Source organism: Anabrus simplex, chromosome 5, assembly GCF_040414725.1.
Source record: "Anabrus simplex isolate iqAnaSimp1 chromosome 5, ASM4041472v1, whole genome shotgun sequence".
NCBI classification, from domain to species: domain Eukaryota; kingdom Metazoa; phylum Arthropoda; class Insecta; order Orthoptera; family Tettigoniidae; genus Anabrus; species Anabrus simplex.
The window spans coordinates 233,699,789-233,724,923 of record NC_090269.1 but is presented as its reverse complement, the minus strand read 5'-3'; the positions used below and the strand labels follow the sequence as shown (position 1 = coordinate 233,724,923).

The window sequence follows — 25,135 nt, the reverse complement described above, 5'->3', positions numbered from 1 at the left end:
TCTCCCGCGATCGAAATCTGAATCAAATAGGTTTATATTGGTCTGCGTGGATGGCTTCACTCGTTTTACATGGTTATTTCCGACGAGGATGGCCAACGCTGAAACAACCATTAGATGTTTAAAAACCATATTTTCATCATTTGGTCCTAGCCAGTATTTGGTTTCAGACAATGCTAAAGCCTTTACGTTTAATCTATTTAAGAACTTCTGTTTTAGCCTGTCGATTACTCACGTCACGACTTCCCCTTACTACCCCCAGCCTTCGTACGCGGAGAGAGTTAATAGGAATTTACGCTCGGCCCTCATTGCTTTTCCATCACCACGATGTTCAGAGGTGGGACACCACTTTGCCGTGGCTGGCTTATGCTTTTAATACTGCGGTGCATGAGGCGCACCAGTTTTCCCCTTTCTCTCTTATATTTTCGTTTCTTCCGAACTCGCCGCTTTCCAATTTGTGGCATATTGATGATTTGTTGCCTGAGAGGGTGGATCCTCTTAATATTCGCGCGAACTGGAAGAAAGCTAAAGAGAATCTTCAGGTCTCCTACCAGAGGAAGAAGGAGCGCTATGATAAGGGGCGTCAGCCTACCAGCCTGGCTGTCGGGGATGAGGTATTCATTAAGAATTTTGTTCCCTCTGGGAAGTTGGCACCCAGGTTCCGTGGTCCTTTCCGGATTATTGATTTTCTTACCCCGGTCACCCTGTTGGTGAGAGACCCCGCGACCGAGGGAGTTTTTCGTGTTCATCTTTCTCAGCTTCAATCTGCTCAATGAACTTTTTGCTTTAATTGGTTGGCGAGAACCGATACGTCTGTGGTGTTCATGTTTGCGGGGTTTGTTCCCCTGTTGTTTTGCTAACTTCTGTATTTTATAGGGAGTTGTATTTTACTTAGTCTGTAAGAGTTTTTAAATTTGGTATGTGAGCCCTCCTGCAGCCCTACCTAGCCTCCTACCTCCACGCCCGGCGCGCTGACCCGGGATTGTCTCCTTCCACCTTGACTCTTAGATCTTATCGGCTCTTGTGAAGACAAAACTGCTGGCCTTAAACTTGTATGTTTCAGCATTATGGAGGTTCCATCTTTGCCGTCGCTCCGTGAGAAGGGCCCCTCATGTGGGCGTGTTTTGGCATGCGCTGACTCCATCGGCCGTCCTTCCGGGCCGTTTTTCTGCATGTTGTATGTTTGGCGCTGGCTAGCATTCGCCGCCAGTTGTGGCACGCGTCGTCCATCTGGCTTATTGCATCTTGGTGTGCCTGGTTGCCGTGTGTTCGGCATACGTCATTCATTTCGAGCCATGCCAGTTTCGTCCTCACTTGGACTTGCAAGCCGGTAGCTCGCCCGGCGATTCTCCTTCAACTTATTCTAATCTTCGAGATGTGCATCTTGAAATATGGATTTTCACGGACTGGCTTTTATTGCCTTTCGCCAAGCTAAAAGGTGTTTACCTAATGAAATGTTAGGCCAGTTGTTGGTGTATCCTAAGCAAAGACTCTTTTTCCAAGTGTTTTTAATTGCTTAAGCAAACTGTTATTTATTTGTTTGGAAAAAAGAACCTTTTATCAAGAGCTCTTGTGGTGTCTAAAGTAGAAGACTTTTTCCAACCTGGTTGGAAACTTAGGGAGGGAGGTCTGTACCAAGAGGAACTCTCCTTCGTCATGAACTTTTAAATTTACAATTCATACAGGTCGATCTGCATATATTCTTGTAACGTGTGTTTTTTCTTCCTATCTTAATAAAGTACAAATGTTGTCCCGTTCCCGTATGGCCCCAGGGAAATGCGAAATTATTTCCGCCCTGGTGGCACCCTCCAAATTGTGTTGGCAAGCCTTCCTCCGACCTGCGCACTTGTCGTGTTCTCTCTCCACCTTGCCCCTCCTCGCCTCTGCCGAGGGATGGCACGGTGCTCGCAGTAAACTTCCTTCAGTTCGCTTGGAGCGAGCAAGCAGCTTGGTCATCTAGCCGCGAGCGTGGAGGTAGGAAAGCTTACCAACCAACGTTAGGCTTAGGGAGGGAGTTGCCTTATATTGAGAATGTAACGTATTTGTTCTCTTGTTAATAGAGGCTAAGAGCCTCAGTAAATAGAATAGTAAGAGGGTTTGCTTCTGTAAAAGTTAATGTGTTAACGGGGTTTCTTTTAATTCAACATGTTGTCACTAAAAGGAGTTTGTTAAGAATTGAGAATAGAGAGTTGTAATATTTGAATTGTTGGAGGGCAGGTCCCCCAATGAATACGGACTTTATTTGTGCGCGCTTATTATTGTAATAAATGTTCAGCATTACAACGACTCGGTTTTCGCTAACTGCGTTATGGCTCTCCTTGCCCGTCACTGGTATTCAGCCTTCGGTCTTGAAGCCCGCACCTTCCTTATTTCCGCATCGCTGCCAATTTTACTTGGTGCAGCACTAATGATTGCCCCCTCTCATGTAGTCCGTACCTGGAGATCCGTAGGGGAACTGTTTTTCCTGGGAGGAAGTCATCATTAGTATATCATTCAGTTGTACATAGAGAGAGAGAGAGAGAGAGAGAGAGAGAGAGAGAGAGAGAGAGAGAGAGCATGTGCTATGTGTTTCCCATTCCTTTCAACTGTAATGTAATGTAGAATACCTGTTTTGTTTATTAGGCTCTTGTCAATGAAGTAGGAGACTCGGTGCCATTAGTAACCGTCTTGAACAACTCCAACTGGCGAGGACGAGCTCAGCAGATATTGGCCCTGCAGCAGAAGGTGGCTGAACTTCAGGAACAACTCACAGATAAGCCTGGTTGGTACACTATATCCTGTTACAGACCTTGAATTTAGTATGCAGCCTTCAACCATTGGCTCACCTTTTTGTTGTGTGGAGGTAGTTTTACTTTCCAATGCTGTAAGCAGCCCTGTACTTTTTACTTACACTCTCTTTATAGATAGGCTATTAAACCTGTTCCGACCTGAAACCATCTTTTCATGGTATGACCAATGTCCCTTCTTCTAACAGGATGGTATTTTTAGGACAAGCTTTTAAATTCTATTATCCTTAGAATGTGATCCTTCCAGTGTACCTTATTAAGTAAAATTCTTTCATTTACAGAAAATATATTAAGTTGTCTAATGTCTCCTTTTTTTCTTTCTGTTAAAAATCTTCATTTCAGATGGCTGTATCTTTTTCTTCTTCAGGTTTTTATTCCCACCTATAGGGGTTTGCCAGTGTGGATCCCTCTCCTCCATGTGTTACCGCTACTCTCTGAAGCCTTTCTGCCTCATACACTCTTTATCCTATTGTTCTCTCGTTCCTCCTCTGCTCCTTTCCTCTGGTGGCTTTATTTTCAACACTTTTCCCATATTCATTTTGCTGTTTAACATGCCCATAACACGTGAAGCCAGTTTCTCTTACACACATTGCCTTTGGAATCTAGAACAATTTGTTTGTAGTGAAAAATCATGCTACACATTTTGGCAGTCCGATGGATATGTATGAATCTGGTAAATGTCAGATAAGAATTACTTACTAAAGTGCATTGTTTCCACTTTGCAATTTGGTAGAAGAGGCATTATGGTGTGAGCCTGTTTTGCTGTGGTTTCATCTTGGTCCACTGTTTTTTTAAGTTCCTTGAACCATGAATGCTGAAGCCTATCACGCAATGTTGGACAGTTCTATGCTGCTTACTCTATGGCAACCATTTGAAACTGGCCCTTTTCATTTGAAACGTGACAATGTACCTGTGCATAAAGTGAAGCTCATAACCGAGTGATGTGTCGAATTGGTCTTTGTTCCATTAGTTTATAATCCATTTCTTCTCTACCATGGGCATCATCTTCTGTGAGCCTTATCCTATGATTATTTTCACACTTTCAACTGGATTTCTCTTCCTTCAATATTATTCTTCATGTTGTGAGGTTTGATCTTGTATTCAAGTTGGATATTTGTATTTGTTTAACTACTTCTGATACTTCTTCATCCCATATTTTTAGTCCGGTCTTCTTCCTAAATTTCTTTTTCTTTACCTATGGCTTCATCAGCCTCTTTTCTTATTCTGTATTACAATATATTAGAATCATTCCGTATTTCCTATTACTAGTTAGATTCTCAGCTAAATGCTGCTGTAATCAACTCTAGTATAGTTGTTTTATTCTTTCACCTTGGAGCAGATGTATCTTGGTCAGTTTTTCTTTCTCCTTCTCCACATTGCAAGGATGATTATTTTTGAGATCACCAACTGTAGTGTCTATCCCATCTGGACCTAAAATAACCATTGCTTAATCAATAATTTTCCTTTGTCATCTTGCTGCCCAAGTAAAGTTATAAATAATAATAAAAACTTTAGGTAGACCCTCTGTGGCTCAGGCGGCAGCGCGCCGGCCTCTCACCGCTGGGTTCCGTGGTTCAAATCCCGGTCACTCCATGTGAGATTTGTGCTGGACAAAGCAGAGGCGGGACAGGTTTTTCTCCGGGTACTCCGGTTTTCCCTGTCAAATTTCATTCCAGCAACACTCTCCAGTATCATTTCATTTCATCTGTCATTCGTTAATCATTGCCCCAGAGGAGTGCGACAGGCTTCGGCAGCTGGCACAATTCCTATCCTCGCCGCTAGATGGGGGCTTCATTCATTCCATTCCTGACCTGGTCGAATGACTGGAAACAGGCTGTGGATTTTCAATAACAACTTTAGGTAATTATATGATGCAAATTTTTTTAGTGATTTACCATTTTCATTCACTGTAAGTTCACCTTTATTTTCTGTTACTTCTCTTATTGTTTTCTCAGCTCAAACATTAAAGTACCGAGCTCGATAGCTGCAGTCACTTAAGTGCGGCCAGTATTTGGGAGATAGTGGGTTTGAGCCCCACTGTCGGCAGCCCTGAAGATGGTTTTCTGTGGTTTCCCATTTTCACATCAGGCAAATGCTCGGGCTGTACCTTAAATAAGGCCACAGCCACTTCCTTCCCACTTCTAGCCCTTTCCTGTCCCATCATTGCCATAAGACCTAACTGTGTCAGTGCCACGTAAAGCAACTTGAAAAAAAGAAAAAAATTGCCAGTCATGGCGGAGGTAGCTACATTTTTTAAGGGCAGAGGAAAGTCCATTCGGCACTCCATGTTGTACAATGTCAGCATATGAATATCTCTGTGTTTACCCTACAAAATAAATGATGTCACCCTATAGAGTTCAAGTTATCAGTGTTGCCTAACTGAGTTATGTCATCTAATAATATCCATGTATGTGGCCACCATAGTCTGTCTACAGGAATCTCATCTGAGACCTGGACATACAACAATTTTGAGAAGATATTGTCTTTATTCCAAGGATTGAGTAGCTGTGGATGGCAGAGTGACTGGTGGCATTTGTACGCTAGTCCGTTCCTACATCTCCAGTGGAGAAATTCAGCTCCATAAGAAGCTGGACGCAGTTGCAGTTCACACTCCGTGTACCTTCCATTGGACTACAATCTTCACATGCATAAGCTACAAGATCTGGTTACTCAGTTACCTCCTCCTTTCCTTTTGCTGGAAAATGTGAACGCCCGTAACACACTCTGGGGCTCTCCATCTTCCTGCACTAGGGGGAGAATGCTAGAGTGATTGATCCATCATTTCAGTCTTTGTGTGCTGAACACTTCAGTAGCACATATGGCACATTATTTCACCAGACTGTCATCTTGTGCAGCCGTGCACTAGTCCTCTGTTACAGTGGCAAGTATAACCATTTTACCATTCTTTTCTCACTCTTGAATCAAAAGCAGAACAAATTGCCAAAGCGCTGCCAAATTGGCCTGAGCTCACTAAACTTGCTGTGATGACCAGCGAGGTGCTGGGGTCTGTTGACTACTACATTTGCTCCATTACGATTCGAATTCTGGCTGCTGCAGAGGAAACAATACTTTCCTCATCCAGCATCCATTGCCAGAAGCAGATCCCATGGTGGTTGGACAAAATTGCAGCACCCATATGTGATTGTCAGTGAGCTTTCAAACATTATTGTTGGAATCCTACATTGGCCAGTCATACTACATTTAAACATCTGTTCATTAAGTACTGTGAACTATGTGCTAGGAGGATTTTCTTCAAACGTTTGGTTTCCGTATCATTATCCTGAGCTGTTTATTTCAATTAAATTTGTTTTGTTGCATCGCAGGTCATTAAGATTTGTTTTTCAGTTATCTTAAATTCGTTGTAAAATGTTATGGTAAATTGCAGGCGTTACAGTTCAGTAAAATATATTCAATAACCCTTAATTACTCAATTTTAATTTTCACCAGTGTTTATTTTCATTAGTTTCGGAATTGCTGCGCCTTCTAAATTAATTACTCAGTTTGCTCGATTATGGTGTCCTGTGGGCAGAGTAAGATTTCCAAATTCGGTACTGAGCTGTGTCATATCTGTCTGTCCATAATTTTGTAATTATTATTGTAAATGTGGTGGATGTCATGTGTATTTGTCTTGGATGCCTTGGTAATGCATGTGAATTGAGACTTAGGACTTAAGGTGCTGAGGGTTTGTCGCCCTCCTGGGAGTACTATACTGGTCCTAGAGTAGTTTCATGTAGTGTGATGAAATCAAGTAGTATTGAATATGTTTGAATTTTTCTTCTGTTGATACTTCTTGATTTGGGGGTCATCATGCTAGTGAGTTTGTGTGTATTGTGTTCTTGTATTTTTATGTGATGGAGGATAGATATGAATGGTAGTCTTGGTGTGTCATGCTGTAATCTGTTATTTCCTGGTGTGATGGTGTTACTTGTGTCTTTTTATTTTCTATAGCAGTTAGTCAGATTTAGATATGTGAATTCTTCAACTATTTTAAATTTTCATTTGGATACACCTCTTGTCTGTAAATTTAATGTGATCTTCAATTTAGTATTCGGCCTTAAATTGCATTTTCTTGTTTGGTATGATAACACGTGCTACATAATGTGACTTATCAGTACTAAAATTTTAAAGTAATGCATGATGTTACGATAAAGTGGATAGTAACTTACTAATCTCAATTTTGTTACTTGTGCTTCGAAGGGTCATGTGAGCAATGTTGCAAGCTAATGTAATAAGGTGTAATTATCACTCTAGTTTGGATTCACTTGCAACATTCAAAATTTAACATCCCCATTCATTTTACTTTTGTGAAAATTAAGAATGCACCTAAGATTGGTAACTTCAAGTTGAATTTGAATATTAAATGAGGATATGATTAGTACATTAATTTGACCTAAATGGTAAAGTTTTGTGTGTGTAGCATTTCAATTTGTAATGAAGGTCTAGTATATTTATTTCTACTAAAATTGTGAGCTTACATGTGGGTAATGAAGGTCTAGTTTGTGTAATTTCATGTAACTGGAGGATGTGTTCTCTTTGTGCTGACCTGTCATACCTGCTGTGCTCAAACTGTTTGGAAGTAAATTGTGTGTAAGGTATTTTTGTGAACCGAAGTAATGTGTTTGTATAATAATCCCTTTGGCATATGTTTCTTGGTAATTGAATTTCTTTCTTTAAATTTTAGGTTATGTAAAGTTTGCTGTTGCTTTTCTTAAAATGTAGGTTCACTTAATTGTAATATGGGTCAATGGGTAAACTCTAGTTTTATTTCTAAAATTCTGGTTTGTTTTCTTTTCAAAATTTTGCTTACCCTAGAGGTTGGTGGAGTCCTCAGTGAGAGAAGGGTGTGATAGCTCTGTGAGCTAGACATCAACAAATTTTGAAAACTAGTTACTGTAAAGTTTATGAATTTTAAGTTTTTAAGAACACTACAGTTAGAAAGAATTGTCAAGTGACCACTCTTCAAGTCTCATTCATAAAGTTGCTTCTTCATCTACCAAACCTTTTGGGTGCTGTTCTTGTGTGGAGACTCTCTTCTGCTGGTTGTGTGTTATGTTCCAGCTTGCTGCAGTTATGCCATACTGGGCAATACATCACTGTCTCATTTTCCTTCACTAGATGGGTGAGCTGGGCTGAAGGTTACCAGATTTCCATGGTTGGACTGAAAGTGTATGGGAGTTTGTTGGCAGCCGGCCGTGTCAACAGCTATATAAGTCAGCGAAACCAGAGGTCAAGCTGGAATACTTCAAAGCCTAATGGACATTCCAGTTGAGAATGGCATCAAGATGGAAGTGTTGTGTTACAAAATTTAAAGTTTTATTGAACCCTGGCTCAATGTAAACTGGGGGAGGATGTGACGTGTGCTGCGAGAGTTTATATAGTTGGACTTCTTCAAGTAAAGTCCTTATCATTTAAAATTGTATAAAATTTGTTGTCGAAGATTGTGGTACACCCTGTACCGCATGTGCCGATTTTCTGGGACTTGCACATTCGAGATCTTTCCAAGGACAAGACAAGAAGCATCAAATAAAAATGTTTAAATTTGATTGGGTTAGATTAATCAGAAGGTAACTCATGTGCGCTCATTGGTCATTAATTTTGTTGTGACATTTCTGATTGCACCATCTGGCATCAGCTACCTTCGGGAAGCGCATCGCAGGGAGGTTGGTTTTCTGACTTTGGCTTGGCATTGTGTAGAGCGGACGGGTTGTCTGGGAGCTCTGCGCTCCATGGGGACTCTGGCTTCTCTTGGGGTAAGCAAATCTTAAATTCCCTAATGTAACTTAACTTTATTTCATTTCACCCTTATTAATTTGCCACAGGAGTTTACCTCTCAGTTTTTCTGCCAGTAAACAAATGTAAATTTCTGATGGTGTAAAAAAGGCTTTACACCCATGTTCACTTTGCTTTGTGGCAAGCCTTTTATAACATTTTTGTAATCTAAAGTTAATTTGTCATTAAGCTTGGCCTCAGTAGTTCTGTTTCCTTTTATTTTATTTTGACCTGTATTTTTGTTGAAGGTGGTCGCTTCAAATTAAGGGTATTTTCACATGAAATTTTAGCACCAACAAGATTATAAGACTGCAACTCAATTACTTCAGAATTTCCTTTTTCCATTTTGTATTTTATGTTAAAGGTAAAGTTCCATCTCCTGACTATTGGCAGTGTGGTTTTCGCTCCCATCAGTCTGCCACCGATCATCTGGTTAGACTGGAGTGCACCATTCAGTAAGCCTTTCTTCAGAAGGAGCACCTAATCACTGTGCTTTTCGACCTAGATAAGACTTACAACACAACCTGGCAGAATGGGATTATCTCCTCCCTACACCAGTGGCCATTCCAGGGAAATATGTCAACATTTAATGAGAACTTTATGTCCCTCCATCTCCTTCATGCCCGTGTAGGAAATGCATATTCTTATTATTACATTCAAGAAAATGGAGTGTGGGATCTGTACTAACACACTGTTCGCAATTGCTATCAATGTCATGGTGGCCACTGCTGGGCCTGCAGTCATTCCATCACATTATGTAGATGATTTAGCTGTACATTTCAGATCCAGAAGGGAGGCGGTTACCGAGAGACAGTTACACCAAACTGTTGACCAAGTTGATAGATCGGCTCTACAACATGGTTTTTGATTTTCAGTGGCAAAAGCCTTAGTTGTACATTTCTGTTGATGTCGACTTGTGCATCCTGAACCAGATCTCCGCTTGCTAAACAGTGTCCTACCAGAGGTAGACACCTGGAGGTTTCTGGGTCTCCATTGTGATAAGAAACTACCATGGTAGCCCCACATTCGTCAGTTGAAGGTAGCCTGCATGAAGAGACTTAAATTACTCAGCGGCACTTCATGGGGGGCTGACTGTGCAGTGCTGCTACATTTTTACAAGACTAAGGTTCTTTCCTGTATGGACTGTATGCTGCTCTTAGACAGTATACGTCGGTGTGGAATTAGGCTGGCAATCAGAGCTTTCTGTACTAGCCCCATTGCCGGCGTACTCTTTGTATCAGGAGTTTCAACTTTGCGAAAAAAGTGGCAGCAGTACTCCTCATGTACATTGCCAAAATTCGTGAAATCCTGCTACATCCAAACTATCAATGTCTCCCTTCCGAAGTACCTCTGTGGCTAGTTCCATGAGCTGATATACGGCTAGATGTAGTCTATGGACCAAAGGTGCACACAGATGCCTGTCTTCATTGGAGGTATTTCCAGGATTTCATTCACCAGTATCTGGATGCATGACTTGTCTTGATGAACATCCTCACAGTGCAAGGATCTCTCTGACCCAAGACAGAGCCTCAGCCTGCAGGAGACACTTGAACTCGTACTAGTTGAAGAAAAGAAAACTGTTAATATTATCATTCACTTTGTTCAGAGAGTTTGGTTACCTAGATGTGCTCCTCTTAAAACAAAAATCACCACCACCATGGGCATATTCTGTGTTTATCCTACAGAAGAAATTTAAAATTCAGCAGTATGTCACCCAGTAGAGTTCCAGAGTTACAGCTTGTTTGCTTCTGATGATGTCAGCACCAAGTTCTTGCTTGCTAGTGTCCGTAGCATGTATACTGCGGAGCTCTTCGCCATTTTAGAAGCTCTGTAGTTTGCTCTGAATCACGAACGAGACCTCTTTCTCATGTGTACTGACTCGTGAAGTTCTCTGCAGTTGTTGATACAAGCGGTACTTTTACCTTTTACCATCTAGAGCAGTGGTTCCACCTTTTGTGGCCCATCTCCCCTCTCTGGAGGTTGACTAACACCTATTGCCCCCTTTTCATTTTCATTGTATGCCTAATTTTAATTTGAAGTAAAGTGTAAATAATAAAGCAGTTTTATTATTTTAAACAATTTTATTACCTCACTCCTCATTTCCCTAGTACGCCTCTTCAGTGACGCCTAGGCTATTTATGACAGCTGTTGGCAGAGCTGCAGAGGATCAAACCAGCCTTCGGGTTGAATACCCAACATGCATATAAAAACAACCAAAGCGGTTTGTACCGGTCAGTCTTAAATAAAATAGAAAAAATTCAGATGTACATTTTTTTACACATTTTTAAGAACAAAGAAATGAAATAATTAACTAATATCATTGACATACATTTAAAAAACAGGAATACATGTTTTCATTTATAAATTGGAATCTGGAAAATTTGAGGAAGTTGACAGTTAAAATTTGAAAAAAAATTAAATTTTGAAAACTTTGTCATTGTTTTATTCTACCTTTTCGATGACTGCCTTGTGCTTGGTGGATTTCAGTTAAAGCTTGGATATCCGACTTTACGTTCGTCAAGTTCAGGCGCAAGTCTCCTTTGAGGCAAATGTCCAGCTTATTTCTTTGTTTTGTGAGGAGCTGGACAACAGAACTAAATCTTTTTTCAACTAAATATGTTGATGGGAACGGGATGAGAAGTGGTTAAATTTTTTCCCCGAAGTTGTGGATAAGTGTCCATAAGCTTCACCCAGGCTAACTCATAACCGTTCTGCTAGAAAATGATTTTCACCTCACGGTTATACTTCAGATCTAGAAACTCCATCTGCAAAGAGTTATCAAGCTTACCCACAGCTTCAAACGAGAATGGATCTAGAATCCAATCCGAAATTTGTAATTTGGTCAAATCTTCAAATTTTGATTCCGTGTCAGTTTTTAACTGGTCAAGGTGATCAGAAAAAATTAGGATTTTGTCTTCTGGGGATTCAGGAGTCTAGATATCTGACACTGAGCACTTTTTAAGGGTCAGAAACTGAATCGGCTCTTTACGGCCAATATTTACCTTGTGAATATCAAACTTGGCAATGAGTGATGAAATAATTCCTTTGGCCTTGTAAAGTTCATCTTGTTTGCTTGAAACCTTATATTGACTTTGTTCGTTTTTTTCAAAACCTTGCGTTGCTTCAAATTCTAACTTAAAACAGGATCAGACATGTCGAGAAACTCAGTAACCATGTCAAATAATTTGAAGAAACGGCGCAAACAGTTTCCATTGGAAAGCCACTTCACGGCCATACGTAGAAGCAAGCATTCATATTCCTCATCATTTTCATGGTTAAGTTGTCGGAACAGACGGTCATTGACGGAATTAGCTTTGGTATTGTTGACGCCAGTAATAACCAGTTGTAGGGTTTCATGCGCTGGCCCCATGGTGTAGGGGTAGCGTGCCTGCCTCTTACCCGGAGGCCCCGGGTTCGATTCCCGGCTAGGTCAGGGATTTTTACCCGGACCTGAGGGCTGGTTCGAGGTCCACTCAGCCTATGTGATTAGAATTGAGGAGCTATCTGATGGTGAGATAACGGCCCTGGTCTAGAAAGCCAAGAATAACAGCCGAGAGGATTTGTCGTGCTGACCACACGACACCTTGTAATCTGAAGGCCTTCGGGCTGAGCAGCGGTCGCTTGGTAGGCCAAGGCCCTTCAAGGGCTGTAGTGCCCTGGGGGGGTTCATGCAGGACATCACTCAATTTTTTTGCAGCTAAGTGTTGATGATGAATGATACAGTGAATAGTGATGACCTCTGGCACTTCTTTCTTAATATGGGCTAGAAACCCATGATGACCTGACATGGCAGGAGCACCATATGTTGCGCAAGCACTCACGTTTGTTAGGAGAATCTCTTTTTCCTCGAAATAATCTTGCACCACTTTAGAAATCGACGATCCCTTCGTATCTGTGATCAGAGTTCTAGCAAACAACATTTCCTCGGTAATTTCCTTTTGTAGGATGCTAAAGGGTTTAATGTGTCACCTATTCAATACATATAAATTTTTAAACATTAGGAATTTATTATTAATTCCATTTGAGACATGTTTTGCCCTTCATTGAGGGCATCATCAGTCAAATTACCTCCTCAAGGCAAAAATCAGGTATCTGATTAGTAATTAAATTATAAACATTGAGATACATTACAATGGGAAAAATTAAGCAACCAAGAATTTTTTTTTGCACTGGTGATACAGTTAAACAATATAGTTTATAGACATAGTAGTCGGCACCAATGCGTAAAATCACTGGGTATTTTAGCAGAGTCCATGTCAAGAATGGTCTGCATAGTGACCTTTGGTTCAGAGGGCCCATGTTTGATTCCTGGCCAGACTGAGGATTTTAGCTGTGTCTGGTTAATTTTTTTCTATTTGCTTTATGTCGCACCGACACAGATAGGTCTTATAGCGACGATGGGACAGGAAAGGTCTAGGAATGGGAAGGAAGCGGCCGTGGCCTTAATTAAGGTACAGCTCCAGCATTTGCCTGGTGTGAAAATGGGAAACCACGGTGAAACCATCTTCAAGGCTGCCGACAGTGGGGTTCGAACCCACTATCTCCCGGATGCGAGCTCACAGCTTCACGCTCCAAACCGCACGGCCAACTCGCCCGGTGGTTAATTTCTTTGGTTTGTGGTCTGAGTGTTTGTATATGTCCAAAAACACCCATAATATAAATTTCCAAGTTATTTAAAAACATTTATAAAAAAAGAGACCACGTAAACAACTGATTACACCTTTGCTGGCAGGACCTAGTGTTTACAGTGCACTATGTCTTCTGGTATGGGCTAGAGCAATTTTGTTACTTTCATAGATCTGTCTCTGTCTTATCCTTGGCTTTGACAATATGAAAGTGACTGAGGTATGAGCGATGCTAGTAATGCCAATTCTTATGCAGCCAGTCCCTGCTACGAATGGTGTGAAAATGTTGCTCATAGGGTCAGTTGGTGTATGCATTTCAGTGGGCTTGGCAGACTGATATGTAATAGCAACTCTGGCTTGGTGAGGAAAGCAATGGGAAACTACCTCACTCCTCATTTCCCTAGTACGCCTCTTCAGTGATGCCTAGGCCATCTATGACAGCTGATGGCAGAGCTGTTGAGGATCCCACCAGCAGCATCGCTGACGGACTGAACATACATACAAACAACTGATAAGGAAACTTGTGATTTCTCTTCCAGCTAGGGCAGCAGGGCCTGGGGAAGGCTCTTTACCTCATGTGTTCTACAGGCTTAGCCAAACTGGATGTGTATGATGTATTACCTTCTGTATTATGCAGCATCATGCCCCTCATCATCCAGGCGTCAAAAAAGGTGCCCAGCCATAAAAAAAACTGGGCAGTGCCAACCTTTAATAATTGGGTGTATACAGGCAGAAAGGATAGATTGATCAATGGATATACAGTGTAAGTCTGCCCTGTTCTTTATGGTGAATGTGTCTCAACTAACAAACAAGAATAGCTGGGGCTGTACCTTAATTAAGGCCACGGCCGCTTCCTTCCAACTCCTAGGCCTTTCCTATCCCATCGTCGTCATAAGACCTATCTGTGTTGGTGCGACGTAAAGCCCCTAGCAAAAAAAAACAAAAAAAAAACAAACAAGAATAGGTAATAAATCTACCTAATGAAGAGGAAGAAGGTATAGTTCTTTTTTAGAGCATGAATTTCATATCTGCAATGGACACTGCAGTGGTTCCTTCTCTTAGAGGAAACTTGCAAGTTCTCATCCAGGTAGGGCAGCAGGACCTGTGAAAGGCTCTTCACCATGCTGTATCCTCCTGTGTTCTACAGCTTAGCCAAACTGGACATATGTGATGTATTACTTCTCGTATGTTACAGCATCACTCTCATCGATTGAGAACCGCAATCTTTCCTCCATGCGCCAGAAGGAGAAAGAGCGCCGCTTAGCTCAGGAACAAACTAATCAGGAACTCAAGGATACAAAAGCACTTCTAGAAGAGACCAATAGAAAACTGGAGGGATTCAAAGCTCGTGCAAAGGCTCTGGAGACAGAGATGGCAGGACTGAAGACTCGTCTTAACTCTCTTCTCGAGAAGGCCAAACATGATGATCAACTGATTGCATTACTCAGTGTGAGTAGACATTTCTCTGTCTCTCCAAGGAAACAGGAAGCATTTTTTGCACTTTTATAAATACTCATTTTTGTTAGGAATAAATTTAAAATGTTTCTCTTAAATTTCTGAATATTTAAGTTGCTGTTTACCCTTAAAGAGGATGTCACATGGGTAAAGTCTAGTTTTCAAAATAAACTTTCATTGTATTAGTTCGTGTTCAGTACAAATCAAAGTACACTTAAGTACAGAACAAAAATGGCCTACCAAAAATCAGTGGGATCCAAACCCACAACCTTCCATGTGATCCATGGTGGCCTAGGTCATATTTGTTCTGTTGGAAAGGATCTAAGTTACAGGTCTGGCTCTACTGCCATCACACTGTTTAGTTTCTTGAAAAACTATAATGTTATAGAAAGACAGGAGCAAGAATAGGAACACATACTAGTTAGGATGAACACAGTGTCAGGTCAGTGTGAGCAGCAGAAAGAAGAGGTAAGGATAAACACTAAAATATAAAAGGATCAGGACAATCTCCACCTCTTCATACACTGCTATCTTCAAACAGACTCCTGTCAATCTCAGTTGTTCTTCATACATTTCTTTTCAATCTCTCAGCAGGCTTTCTTTTGTCAGTTACTTGGTTGGGTAACCAGTTACATCCTCATTCATTTCTTCTCAGTCCCCTGAGTATAAAAAACACTGGCATCTATCTACATAAAGATAATGTATAGAGATGTAGAGATTGTCCCAGTCTTTTTTTTTTTTCCTTCATGTTTGTTTCTCTTTTGCTCCCTGTTCCCACACCAGCCTGTAATTGTGTTTATCCCATTATGTTCCTATCGTTCTACAGTAGAGTATCTATTATCCAAAACAACTCGAGCTGGGTGTGTTTGAATAAACTTTTTTTTTTAAACCGATCATTTGCAACAAAAATTGATGTCAAACATAAAACTGTATATATTTTGTATCACACATCTTACAAATAACCTCACATAAAGTAATACATTAAAGTAGGCCTACAGTTTAAGAAAAGAAGTCCAAAATTTTCTTTTACTTCAGCGCTGAGACTTTCTTTTTGCCTCTAATTCTCACAAACATTTTAAAGACAGCAATTTGGACAGCATCACATTCTTCTTGTTGTTTTAACCAATTCATAGCAATCTCAAGTTAGTGAAAAGCTTCCTCACATCACAGTCATAGTTGCCAGGCTCTTCCTTTTTGTCACACGTTACATACATTGTGAACGGCATAACAACTACAGCACTATCTGTCACAAGCAAAGGTTCATGTACCACGTGAGGTTGGTCCTGTAGGCTGGTTGGCAGGGAGGGGAAAGTGCTCCAGCGCTACAGCACTAGCGGCTGCTAGCAGAACTTATACATGAAACTCAAATTTGAATTTGTTAACAGCAGCGCTTTCAGTTAACCGATATTTTGGTTGTCCGGTATTTGGATAATCAATGCTCTACTGTATATATAACATACCATAAAAACTTTCCATGTCAAACACACAACAATTTCAATATCAATTATAACACTGTAAACATACTAGTAAAAAATACACACTATTATACAAAGGATGAATGTTTCATTCTACAAGAATATCCTCAGTTTCTATCAAATCACTTAAAATATGCGTCTATATGTACAGTATTGTTTATGTTGCGTAAACTTGTCAATGATAGAGAGTTACGTGATAATACGAACACGTCTTGACAAAAAATTATTTACAAGTATTAACGTAATTCAAAAAACTTCTGTACTTATCTGGACTACCAATGTTAAGTCCATTGTCTCCAAACACTATTTCAGGACTGTGGTCATGGAGAGGCTAATGGAAAGAGGAGAGGAGAATCAGGGTAGGAGTGAGTGGAACGTTGTGGGGCCTTCCTATTGGATGTTATAATTTAGCCTACTGTACCGCGGAGAGGGGAGGGGGAAGTAAGGGCGGAGCGAATGGAGCGTTGTAAAATCTTCCTTCATCACAGGAGAGGGGAGAGAAGGTTATTAACTTTCTTCATGTTATAATGTATTTTATGTAATATGGATGAATGCAAGTAAATGATTTTAGGTTAAATAAAGTATGGAATTGAAACAGAGAGTATCTATTAGATATTATTTTTATGATAAAACCATACTCTAAATGCTGTTAAGCACTAATTTAAAAAGTAAGTGTTATTATGTAAGTAGAGTAAATGTGTATGGTCATTTAGGTTGGTAACTTTTTCCTTCTGTTTTTTTTTTTTTTTTTTTTAATGTGAATTTTGATTGCTTCCTTTATATTCAAAGATTTATTTTAATTTCGATGTGTAAAATTTTTAGATCTGTGTTAATGTCTGTGAGATGGTGTGAACTTTCATATATGTGCTCTCCAAAGGCTGAATGCTGATTATATCTGATTGCATTTTGTGTTCTTTGTATCTTATGTGGAAATTACAGGTTGTTTGACCTATATATGTGGCATTGCAGTTCGGTTCTTGGCATTTGAGTTCATAGACTCCTGACGTGGAGAAAGGGTATTTTTTATTTAGGTTGCACTTGCTGATTTGTCTCTGTAGTGTGTTGTTCATTCTAAAGGCTACTTTTATACCTTGCTTTTTGAAAATATTAGCTGCTTTTCATATGTTCTTGTTAATGTAGTTGAGAACCATGTATTTTCCCTGTCATGTGTAGAGGTCTCCCATTTATATAAGTCGATTTGTCACATGTTTGTTCATTTCCATAATTCATACTGTAGAACTTCCAGTGTGGTTTGACCCTCACTCATGCCTTTCCAGTGTTCCTTCAGTCTTCTTATTCTTCAAATTGAAGATGCGGTCATACCTTCCATCAGTTAGTCGGTTAGGTAATCCATCATTGTAGGGATTAAAATTAATAGTTGTGTGAAAATTGGTGTGCAGTATGGTAGGACTAGGCTGAGGAAAAATATAAGGGGTTGGGACTCTTTTGTGCCACTGCACATTAACATCTGTAAAACAACGGGAAACTACCTCACTCCTCATTTCCCTAGTACGCCTCTTCAGTGATGCCTAGGCCATCTATGACAGCTGATGGCAGAGCTGTTGAGGATCCAACCAGCCTTAGGGCTGAAGACTGAACATACAAGGTACTATTAAGCTCAGGTAACAAATACATTTATACTATAAAAAATCTAAAAGAAGAAATCACTCTCTCACTACAATCCCTCACTGTCCCTCCATCTAACAATTTGCAACATCCTCACATAGAAATAACTGACACCAGAAAAGTGAGAAGACTACTAAGAGAAAAGGCATTGAGTGATCTAACTTGCAGCAGAAAGTAAAAAGTGTATGTTTTTATAAGAAATATACTCCTGCCAATTCCTGGATTCGAGACCATGAAGTCATGTTATGTACTGAATGCGGTGAGGCAATTAAGATTGACAGTGAACATTTCAGCAGTTGGATTGGTACTTGGAAGATCTCAGAATGTTTCCCTTTGTAAGTGCTGCCTCAAGGAGATTGAAACTCTTGCGCATGTTGTGGGATCTTGTCCTCATGGTGAATTTTTAAGGAATATGAATCCTCATAACATCCACATGTTAATTGCAGCAATGCTGAAAGATCATGGTTTCAAAGAGTGGCTTGGCGGACAATGGAAGCCACAGAAGGATCGACATCGTTGCCTTCAAAAATAAGAAGATAGGTTACATCATTGACCCAACTGTTCACTTTGAAAGCTAGAAGTTGCAACCCACAGATGTCAACCTTGAGAAAAGGAATATTTACATACCAACAGTTCCTTAGTTCCAGCTAGAGGAAAGCAACATAGTGGGTCTGATGATTGGAGCGAGGGGAACAATTCTTATTTTTGCTGCCAATTTTTGGAAACAGATCTCTCTTCCAGTGACAACGTTAATGGAAATTGCCATCATTGCCTTAAGGGGTTCATTAATAATTCTAAGAAATCATTGTTACAATTAGGTTATCATCTAAATTTCTCAAGATTGTATCTATTTCTTTTTCAAAAATTAATGTAAAAGTATACTTTGCCACAAGGCAACCTCTGCATGAGAGGAAATATTTCATAAATAAATATAACATTGGCAACAATGCCTCTTTCAACCTGCTTTTGAAATGTCTTAAATGTGTGATATCAATTGATCAATCACTTCTTCCTGATCTTCATCCCATTTCATTTGGGATCAGCCCTCCTAGTTTGAATTTGCCAGTTCCTCGTGTCCCAGGTTATTATTGGATTTAGTTGGGCTTTCTGCATGCCCTTATCTGTAATAGATATCTGAGTGTGACAAGATCTGCCTTGGCCACTTGGCTGAGATTTTATTTTCATTACTGTCCGAATTATATGGTATTTTTGGGCTTCTCATCAATGAACTAAACAACCAACCGATCAATCAAACAATCAATCACCACTGATCTACATTTAGGCCTGTTTACCTAATCTCTTCTTAAATTATTTCAAAGTAGTTAAAAATTTATCAACCATCTGCCTTGGAAAATTACCAATCTCTAATACCTCTTCCTATAAACGAGTATTTGCCCCAATTTTCTCCCTTGAAATCCAACTTTATATTCATAATTTGATCCTTCCCACTTTTAAAAGCTTCACTTCAAGCTTATTCATCTGCTGATGTAATTCCAGGCCACCGGGCAAGTTGGCCATGCAATTAGGGGCGCGCAGCTGTGAGCTCGCATCCGAGAGATAGTGGGTTTGAATCACACTGTCGGCAGCCCTGAAGATGATTTTCCGTGATTTCCCATCTTCACACCAGGCAAATGCTGGGGCTGTACCTTAATTAAGGCCATGGCCGTTTCCTTCCCATTCCTAGGCCTTTCCCGTCCTATCATCACCATAAGATCTATCTGTGTCGGTGCAACGTAACGGAAATAGCAAAAAAAGAAAAAAGTTCCAGGACACCTTTCTATTGATAGCTTGACACATACTGCTTTAAAATAATAACGGTTAGGAGAGATTCACCAAATCAATACAGCTTTACAATCACTCTTGGTGATCAATTATATTTACAAAAAGCACAATACATGTTTCGGCTCCTAAGAGCCATCTTCAGCTGTTACAAATAGTCTAAATTAAAATAGCCATAAATAAGATATTGGATGGTGTGAGTAAAAATAAGTCTAAGCAAGTGAGCGTGTGCTCACTGAATGTCTGAATATCTCCCTGCCGATCAGCTTCCACTCCACATTTGCGGTGAATAGAAATGTAGAGCGGAAGCACAGAGTAAACTTGAGTGTCTGGAGCAGCCACTCAGTGTCACTGATCAAGGTCGTGCACGTACCATGTATATAACACTCCGATGACTTCCGGATAGTTCAATGCTCAACATGGCAGAAGACAGTGTGGAATTCCAGTCCGCTTTTATCTCTATTTTAAAGGAACATACAGTACGATTCTGTTTACAAAGTCACAGTCACTGGATAAGAAGCACAAGAAAACAAGTGTAATAAATGCAGTTTAGTGTGAAACTACTTGCTAAATATAAATTACATATTTCCGTCCAACATCTTCTTCTTCTCCCTCCGCTTTTCCAACATCTGTGTAGTCGCGGGTGCGAACTGTGTCGCACATGTGGATTTGGTCATGTTTCATGGTCAGATGCCCTTCCTGATGCCAACCCTTTATGGAGGGATGTAATCACTATTGCGTGTTTCTGTGGTGGTTGGTAGGGTACTGTGTTGTCTGAATATGAAGAGGAAAGTGTTGGGAAAAACACAAACACCCAGTTCCCTTGCCAGAAGAATTAATCAGATGCGATTAAAATCACCAACCCGGCTGAGAATCGAACCTGGGACCCTCTGAACCGAAGGCCTCAACGCTGACCATTAGCTGATGAGTCGGACATTTCCGTCCAACAACTGTTGGTAAAACATTAAAAAAACATGAAAACACGACTGCAATATAAAGTAGAATTAAAGCGTACTGGAAACAAACCTACATCAATAAAACAATGGGAGAAGCAGCTGATGAATGTCATGCAGGGGGGAGAATAACCCTACCATCGGCCATCTGAAAGGTAGGAAATAATAGCCTGAAAATTATGACATTAATGAATTGAGGAAAATGGTATAACATAAATAACAAAAATTAATTATGATAAAAATAATATATTGAAAACTGAATGTATTTTTTTAGGAGTCAGGAGTTGTCATCCCTTCAACTTCCAACAGAGGCATCATCACTCTGCAAACATCGGAGTTCCTCCAAATTCGGGAGTCATGGACAGAGTCAGGCCGTAATACATCTACACTGGCTGAACTCTTCCTTTCCTTTCCAAGTGGCCTGTACATTAATGCTAGGGACACCTTTTCTGTAAAAGTAGTCATTCCCATGAACACATGACTTCTGAATTTGTACATAAGCACAGTCTACAGTTCCGACAGCATAAGGGAAGCTAAAACGTTCTTGCCACTTACCTGTGCTTCTAGCATCTAAGCAATATTTGTTGGAATTTCTTCTAATAATCTACTTTCATATCTATTCATGTCAAAACCTGCAAAAATGTTTTTGACACAGTGCTCTGAGATGTCTTCATCAACTCCACTCTGAAACCCAGGGTTTCTTGGTGCGCCACCTCTTTTTTCTTTGGAGTGCCCAAGGAAATGCTCCTCTAACCATTCTACATGTTCCTTACTGGACCTGTATAACACTTTGTAATCAAGTTGAGATGATTCTATGCGAAGTTTATATAATTTTCTTTTCCAATTAACCACCATCATAAACTCTGCCATACCAAGCTCGATAGCTGCAGTCTCTTAAGTGCGGCCAGTATCCAGTATTCAGGAGATAGTGGGTACGAACCCTACCATCAGCAGCCCTGAAGATGGTTTTACGTGGTTTCCCATTTTCACACCAGGCAAATGCTGGGGCTGACCTTAATAATGGCCACGAACGCTTCCTTCCCACTCCTAGCCCTTCCCTGTCCCATCATTGCCATATGACCTATCTGTGTCGGTGCGACGTAAAGGAACGCCTTCCCCCTATACTTCACCATTTCAGGGCTAATTTCATCTATTCCTGCTGCATTTACAACAATGAAGTTTATTTATCACCTTTTCCACTTCATCCAGCGTAATTTCACCAACATCATTTTCCTCCTCCCCATGAGCTCGGTTGTTCATGACACCACCAGGAAGATTTTCTTTTATGTTGAGAAGATTTTCAAAATATTCCCTCCACCTGTCCAGTGATTCCCTGGGATCTATTATGAGTTCACCTGAATTACCCAAAACACTGTTCATTTCCTTTTTCCATAAGATTCTTTATTACTGTTGAGAAAGGCTTCCCTGCTGTTTGACCTAGCCTTCCCAGGTTATTACCAAATTCTTCCCACGACTTCTTTTTGGTTTCAATAACTATTTGTTTTGCTCTGTTTCTTTCAACTACATACAATTCCCTGTCTGCATCAGCCCTTGTTTGGAGACATTTCTTATAAGCCTTCTCCCTCAGCACATTGCTGCTTGATGGCATCTAATGTCTTGAACGTCTTCCTTTCTGCATTATTTGTATCCGACGTATTTATCATGCCAGTTTTCAATGTTGTTTCCAAGCTATACCAGCATGATCTCACATCTACCATGTCATTAAATAAATATTTACTTCGTAAATGACTGAATGTTGTACTTCTTAATTTGCTTCAGCCCATTTCTGCTTTATCATAGCATCTGTGGTGTAGAATTCAAGCTATGTATGGCCCTGTTTCATCCTCTATAAAGAAAGGTTCTGTACAGAGCTCATACACTAATCTTGATTACGCGTTCATAGGTACACATAATATTCGCTTTAGGAATCTTGCCTTTATTTTCTCTTAAGTTCTTATCCCCAAAATTTCGATAACTAATTGCCGTAGGCAATGGTATGATGATAAACGTGGGTTAAAAATAGGAAAAGTCCTCTCAGTTTTAATTACTGCATTGATGGGGTGAAAGTTCCTTCTGGGGATCATTATAAGTACCTAGGTGTTAATATAAGAAAAATTCTTCATTGGGATAATCACATAAATGGTATTGTAAATAAAGGCTTCAGATCTCTGCACATGATTATGAGCGTATTTAGGGGTTGTAGTAAGGATGTAAAGGAGAGGGCATATAAGTCATTGGTAAGACCCCAACTAGAGTATGCTTCCAGAGTACAGGACCCTCGCCAGGATTACTTGATTCAAGAACTGGAAAAAATCCAAAGGAAAGCAGCTCAAGTTGTTCTGGGTTATTTCCGACAAAAGAGTAGCGTTACAAAAATATTGCAAAGTTTGGGCTGTGAAGACTTGGGAGAAAGGACAGCTGCTCAACTACGTGATATGTTCCGAGCTGTCAGTGGAGAGATGTCATGGAAAGACAACAGTAGACGAATAAGTTTGAGTGGTGTCTTTAAAAGTAAAGATATGAAGATAAAGTTGGAATTAAAGAGTACAAATTGGGGCAAATATTCATTTGTAGGAAGGGGGAATTAGGGATTGGAATAACGTACTTAGAGAGATGTTCAATAAATTCCCAATTTCTTTGCAATGATTTAAGAAAAGTCTAGGAAAACAACAGATAGGGATCTGTCACCTGGACGACTGTCCTAAATGCAGATCAGTAATGATTGATTGATTGAATAAAAACATTTTGTCTTAGAGGCTAAGTGCTTCTACAGAATAGATGCTAGCTTCTCAATGAACAATCTGACTTATGTCCTTCTACCCTCAGCTAAATTTTAATGAAAAATTGAAGGGTATGTATGGGTACTTTAAGGCAGAAACAAGTTCCAGGAAGGACACTCCAGGGATCGTTAATGAACAAGGGGAGTGTGTATGTGAGGATCTTCAAAGGGCAGAAGTATTCAGTCAGCAGTATGTAAAAATCGTTGGTTATGAGGATAATGTCCAGATAGAGGAGATGACTAATACTAAAGAAGTATTAAATACCTATGATAATGACGACATTTACAATAAGATATAAAAGTTGAAACCTAGAAAAGCAGCTGAAATTGATAAGATTTCTGGGGATATGTTAAAGACAATGGTTGGGATATAGTACCATATCTGAAGTACTTATTTGATTATTTTTTGCATGAAGGAGCCATACCAATGTTATCCCCTGTGTATAAAGGAAAGGGTGATAGGCATAAAACTGAAAATTCAGACCAGTCAGTTTGACATGCATTGCATGTAAGATTTGGGAAAGCATTCTTTCTGATTATATCAGACATGTTTGTGAAATTAATAACTGGTTCGATGGAAGGCAGTTTGGGTTTAGGCAAGGTTATTCCACTGAAACTCAACTTGTAGGATTCCAGCAAGATGTACCCGATATCTTGGATTCAGGAAGTTAAATGGACTGTGTCGTGGTTGACCTGTCTAAGGCTTTTGATAGGGTGGATCATGGGAGACTTGGGAGAAAGGAGACGAGCTGCTCAACTAAGTGGTATGTCTCACTTAGTTTACAAAAGGAGTATATTTATTACCCCACCTATTCAATACAATTAATGCCATGTTGTGTGGTTAAATAAACATAGTAATTCTAAATTTTAATGGGACATGTTTAGCCCCTCTTTTATTGGACATCATCAGCCCTATTTAATCCTAAAACAAGCATTGTTTAGAGGACATTGACACTTATCTATATATATATATAAAGTAACTTGTCCTGACTGACTGACTGACTGACTGACTGATTCATCATCGCCGAGCCAAAACTACTGGACATAAAGAAATGAAATTTTGAGGATACATTCATAATAAGATGTAGGTGCTCGCTAAGAGAGGATTTTTGGATATTCCGTCTCTAAGGGGGTGAAAAGGGGGGTGAAAGTTTAAAATGAGTGTATCTATATCTCAAAACGTTAAAGGTTTACAGATATAAAAATTGGTATTTAGAATCTTCCTTAAAAATAAGGAAACACGTATTTTGTTGTTTTCGGAAAATCCCAATGGGAGGGGTGAAAAAGAGTGAAATAGTGGTTGAATGCCTTTAATGAGGATACCGGTACTTATATCTCAGAAACTGAACATATTACAGACCTGAAAATTGGTACATTTGATCTCTTTTAAAAATAAAGAAACACGTATTTTTTGTTTTTGGAAAATCCAATTAATGGGAGAGTGAAAATGGGGAGGGGGGGAGATTTTTAAAATGAGTGATTCTATATCTCCAAACCTTTAAAGTTTGCAGATGTAAAAATTGGTATTTAGAATCTTCATTAAAAATAAAGAAACACGTATTTTTTTGTTTTTGGAAAATCGCAATAGGAGGAGTGAAAAGGGGTGAAAAAGGGGTTGAATGTCTTTAATGAGGCTACTTATATCTCAGAAACTGAAGATATTACAGACCTGAAAATTGGTGTTTGGGATCTCCTTTAAAAATAAAGAAACACGTATTTTTTGTTTCTGGAAAACCCTATTAAGGGGGGTGAAAAGGGGGTAATATTTTAAAATGAGTGTATCTACATCTCAAAACTTTTAAAGGTTATAGATATAAAAATTGGTATTTAGAATTTCCTTTAAAAATAAAGAAACACGTATGTTTTGTTTTCGGAAAATCCTAATAGGAAG

At 39.7% G+C, this 25,135-nt stretch overlaps 1 protein-coding gene across 2 annotated transcripts in view; it reads left to right on the top strand.

Moving 5' to 3' along the window:
- LOC136874795 (coiled-coil domain-containing protein 13) overlaps positions 1 to 25,135 on the top strand; it is a 102,658-nt gene that overhangs the window by 26,441 nt on the left and 51,082 nt on the right. The window contains exons 1-3 of one of the 2 annotated variants that reach the window (XM_067148467.2): positions 2,593 to 2,758; positions 7,899 to 8,533; positions 14,373 to 14,626. In XM_067148467.2, the coding sequence (XP_067004568.2) occupies positions 14,411 to 14,626 (216 nt within the window). In that variant the 5' untranslated portion in view covers positions 2,593 to 2,758; positions 7,899 to 8,533; positions 14,373 to 14,410. Of the gene's footprint in view, positions 1 to 2,592; positions 2,759 to 7,898; positions 8,534 to 14,372; positions 14,627 to 25,135 lie in introns of those variants that run through there. The other variant, XM_067148466.2, reaches the window with a different exon arrangement.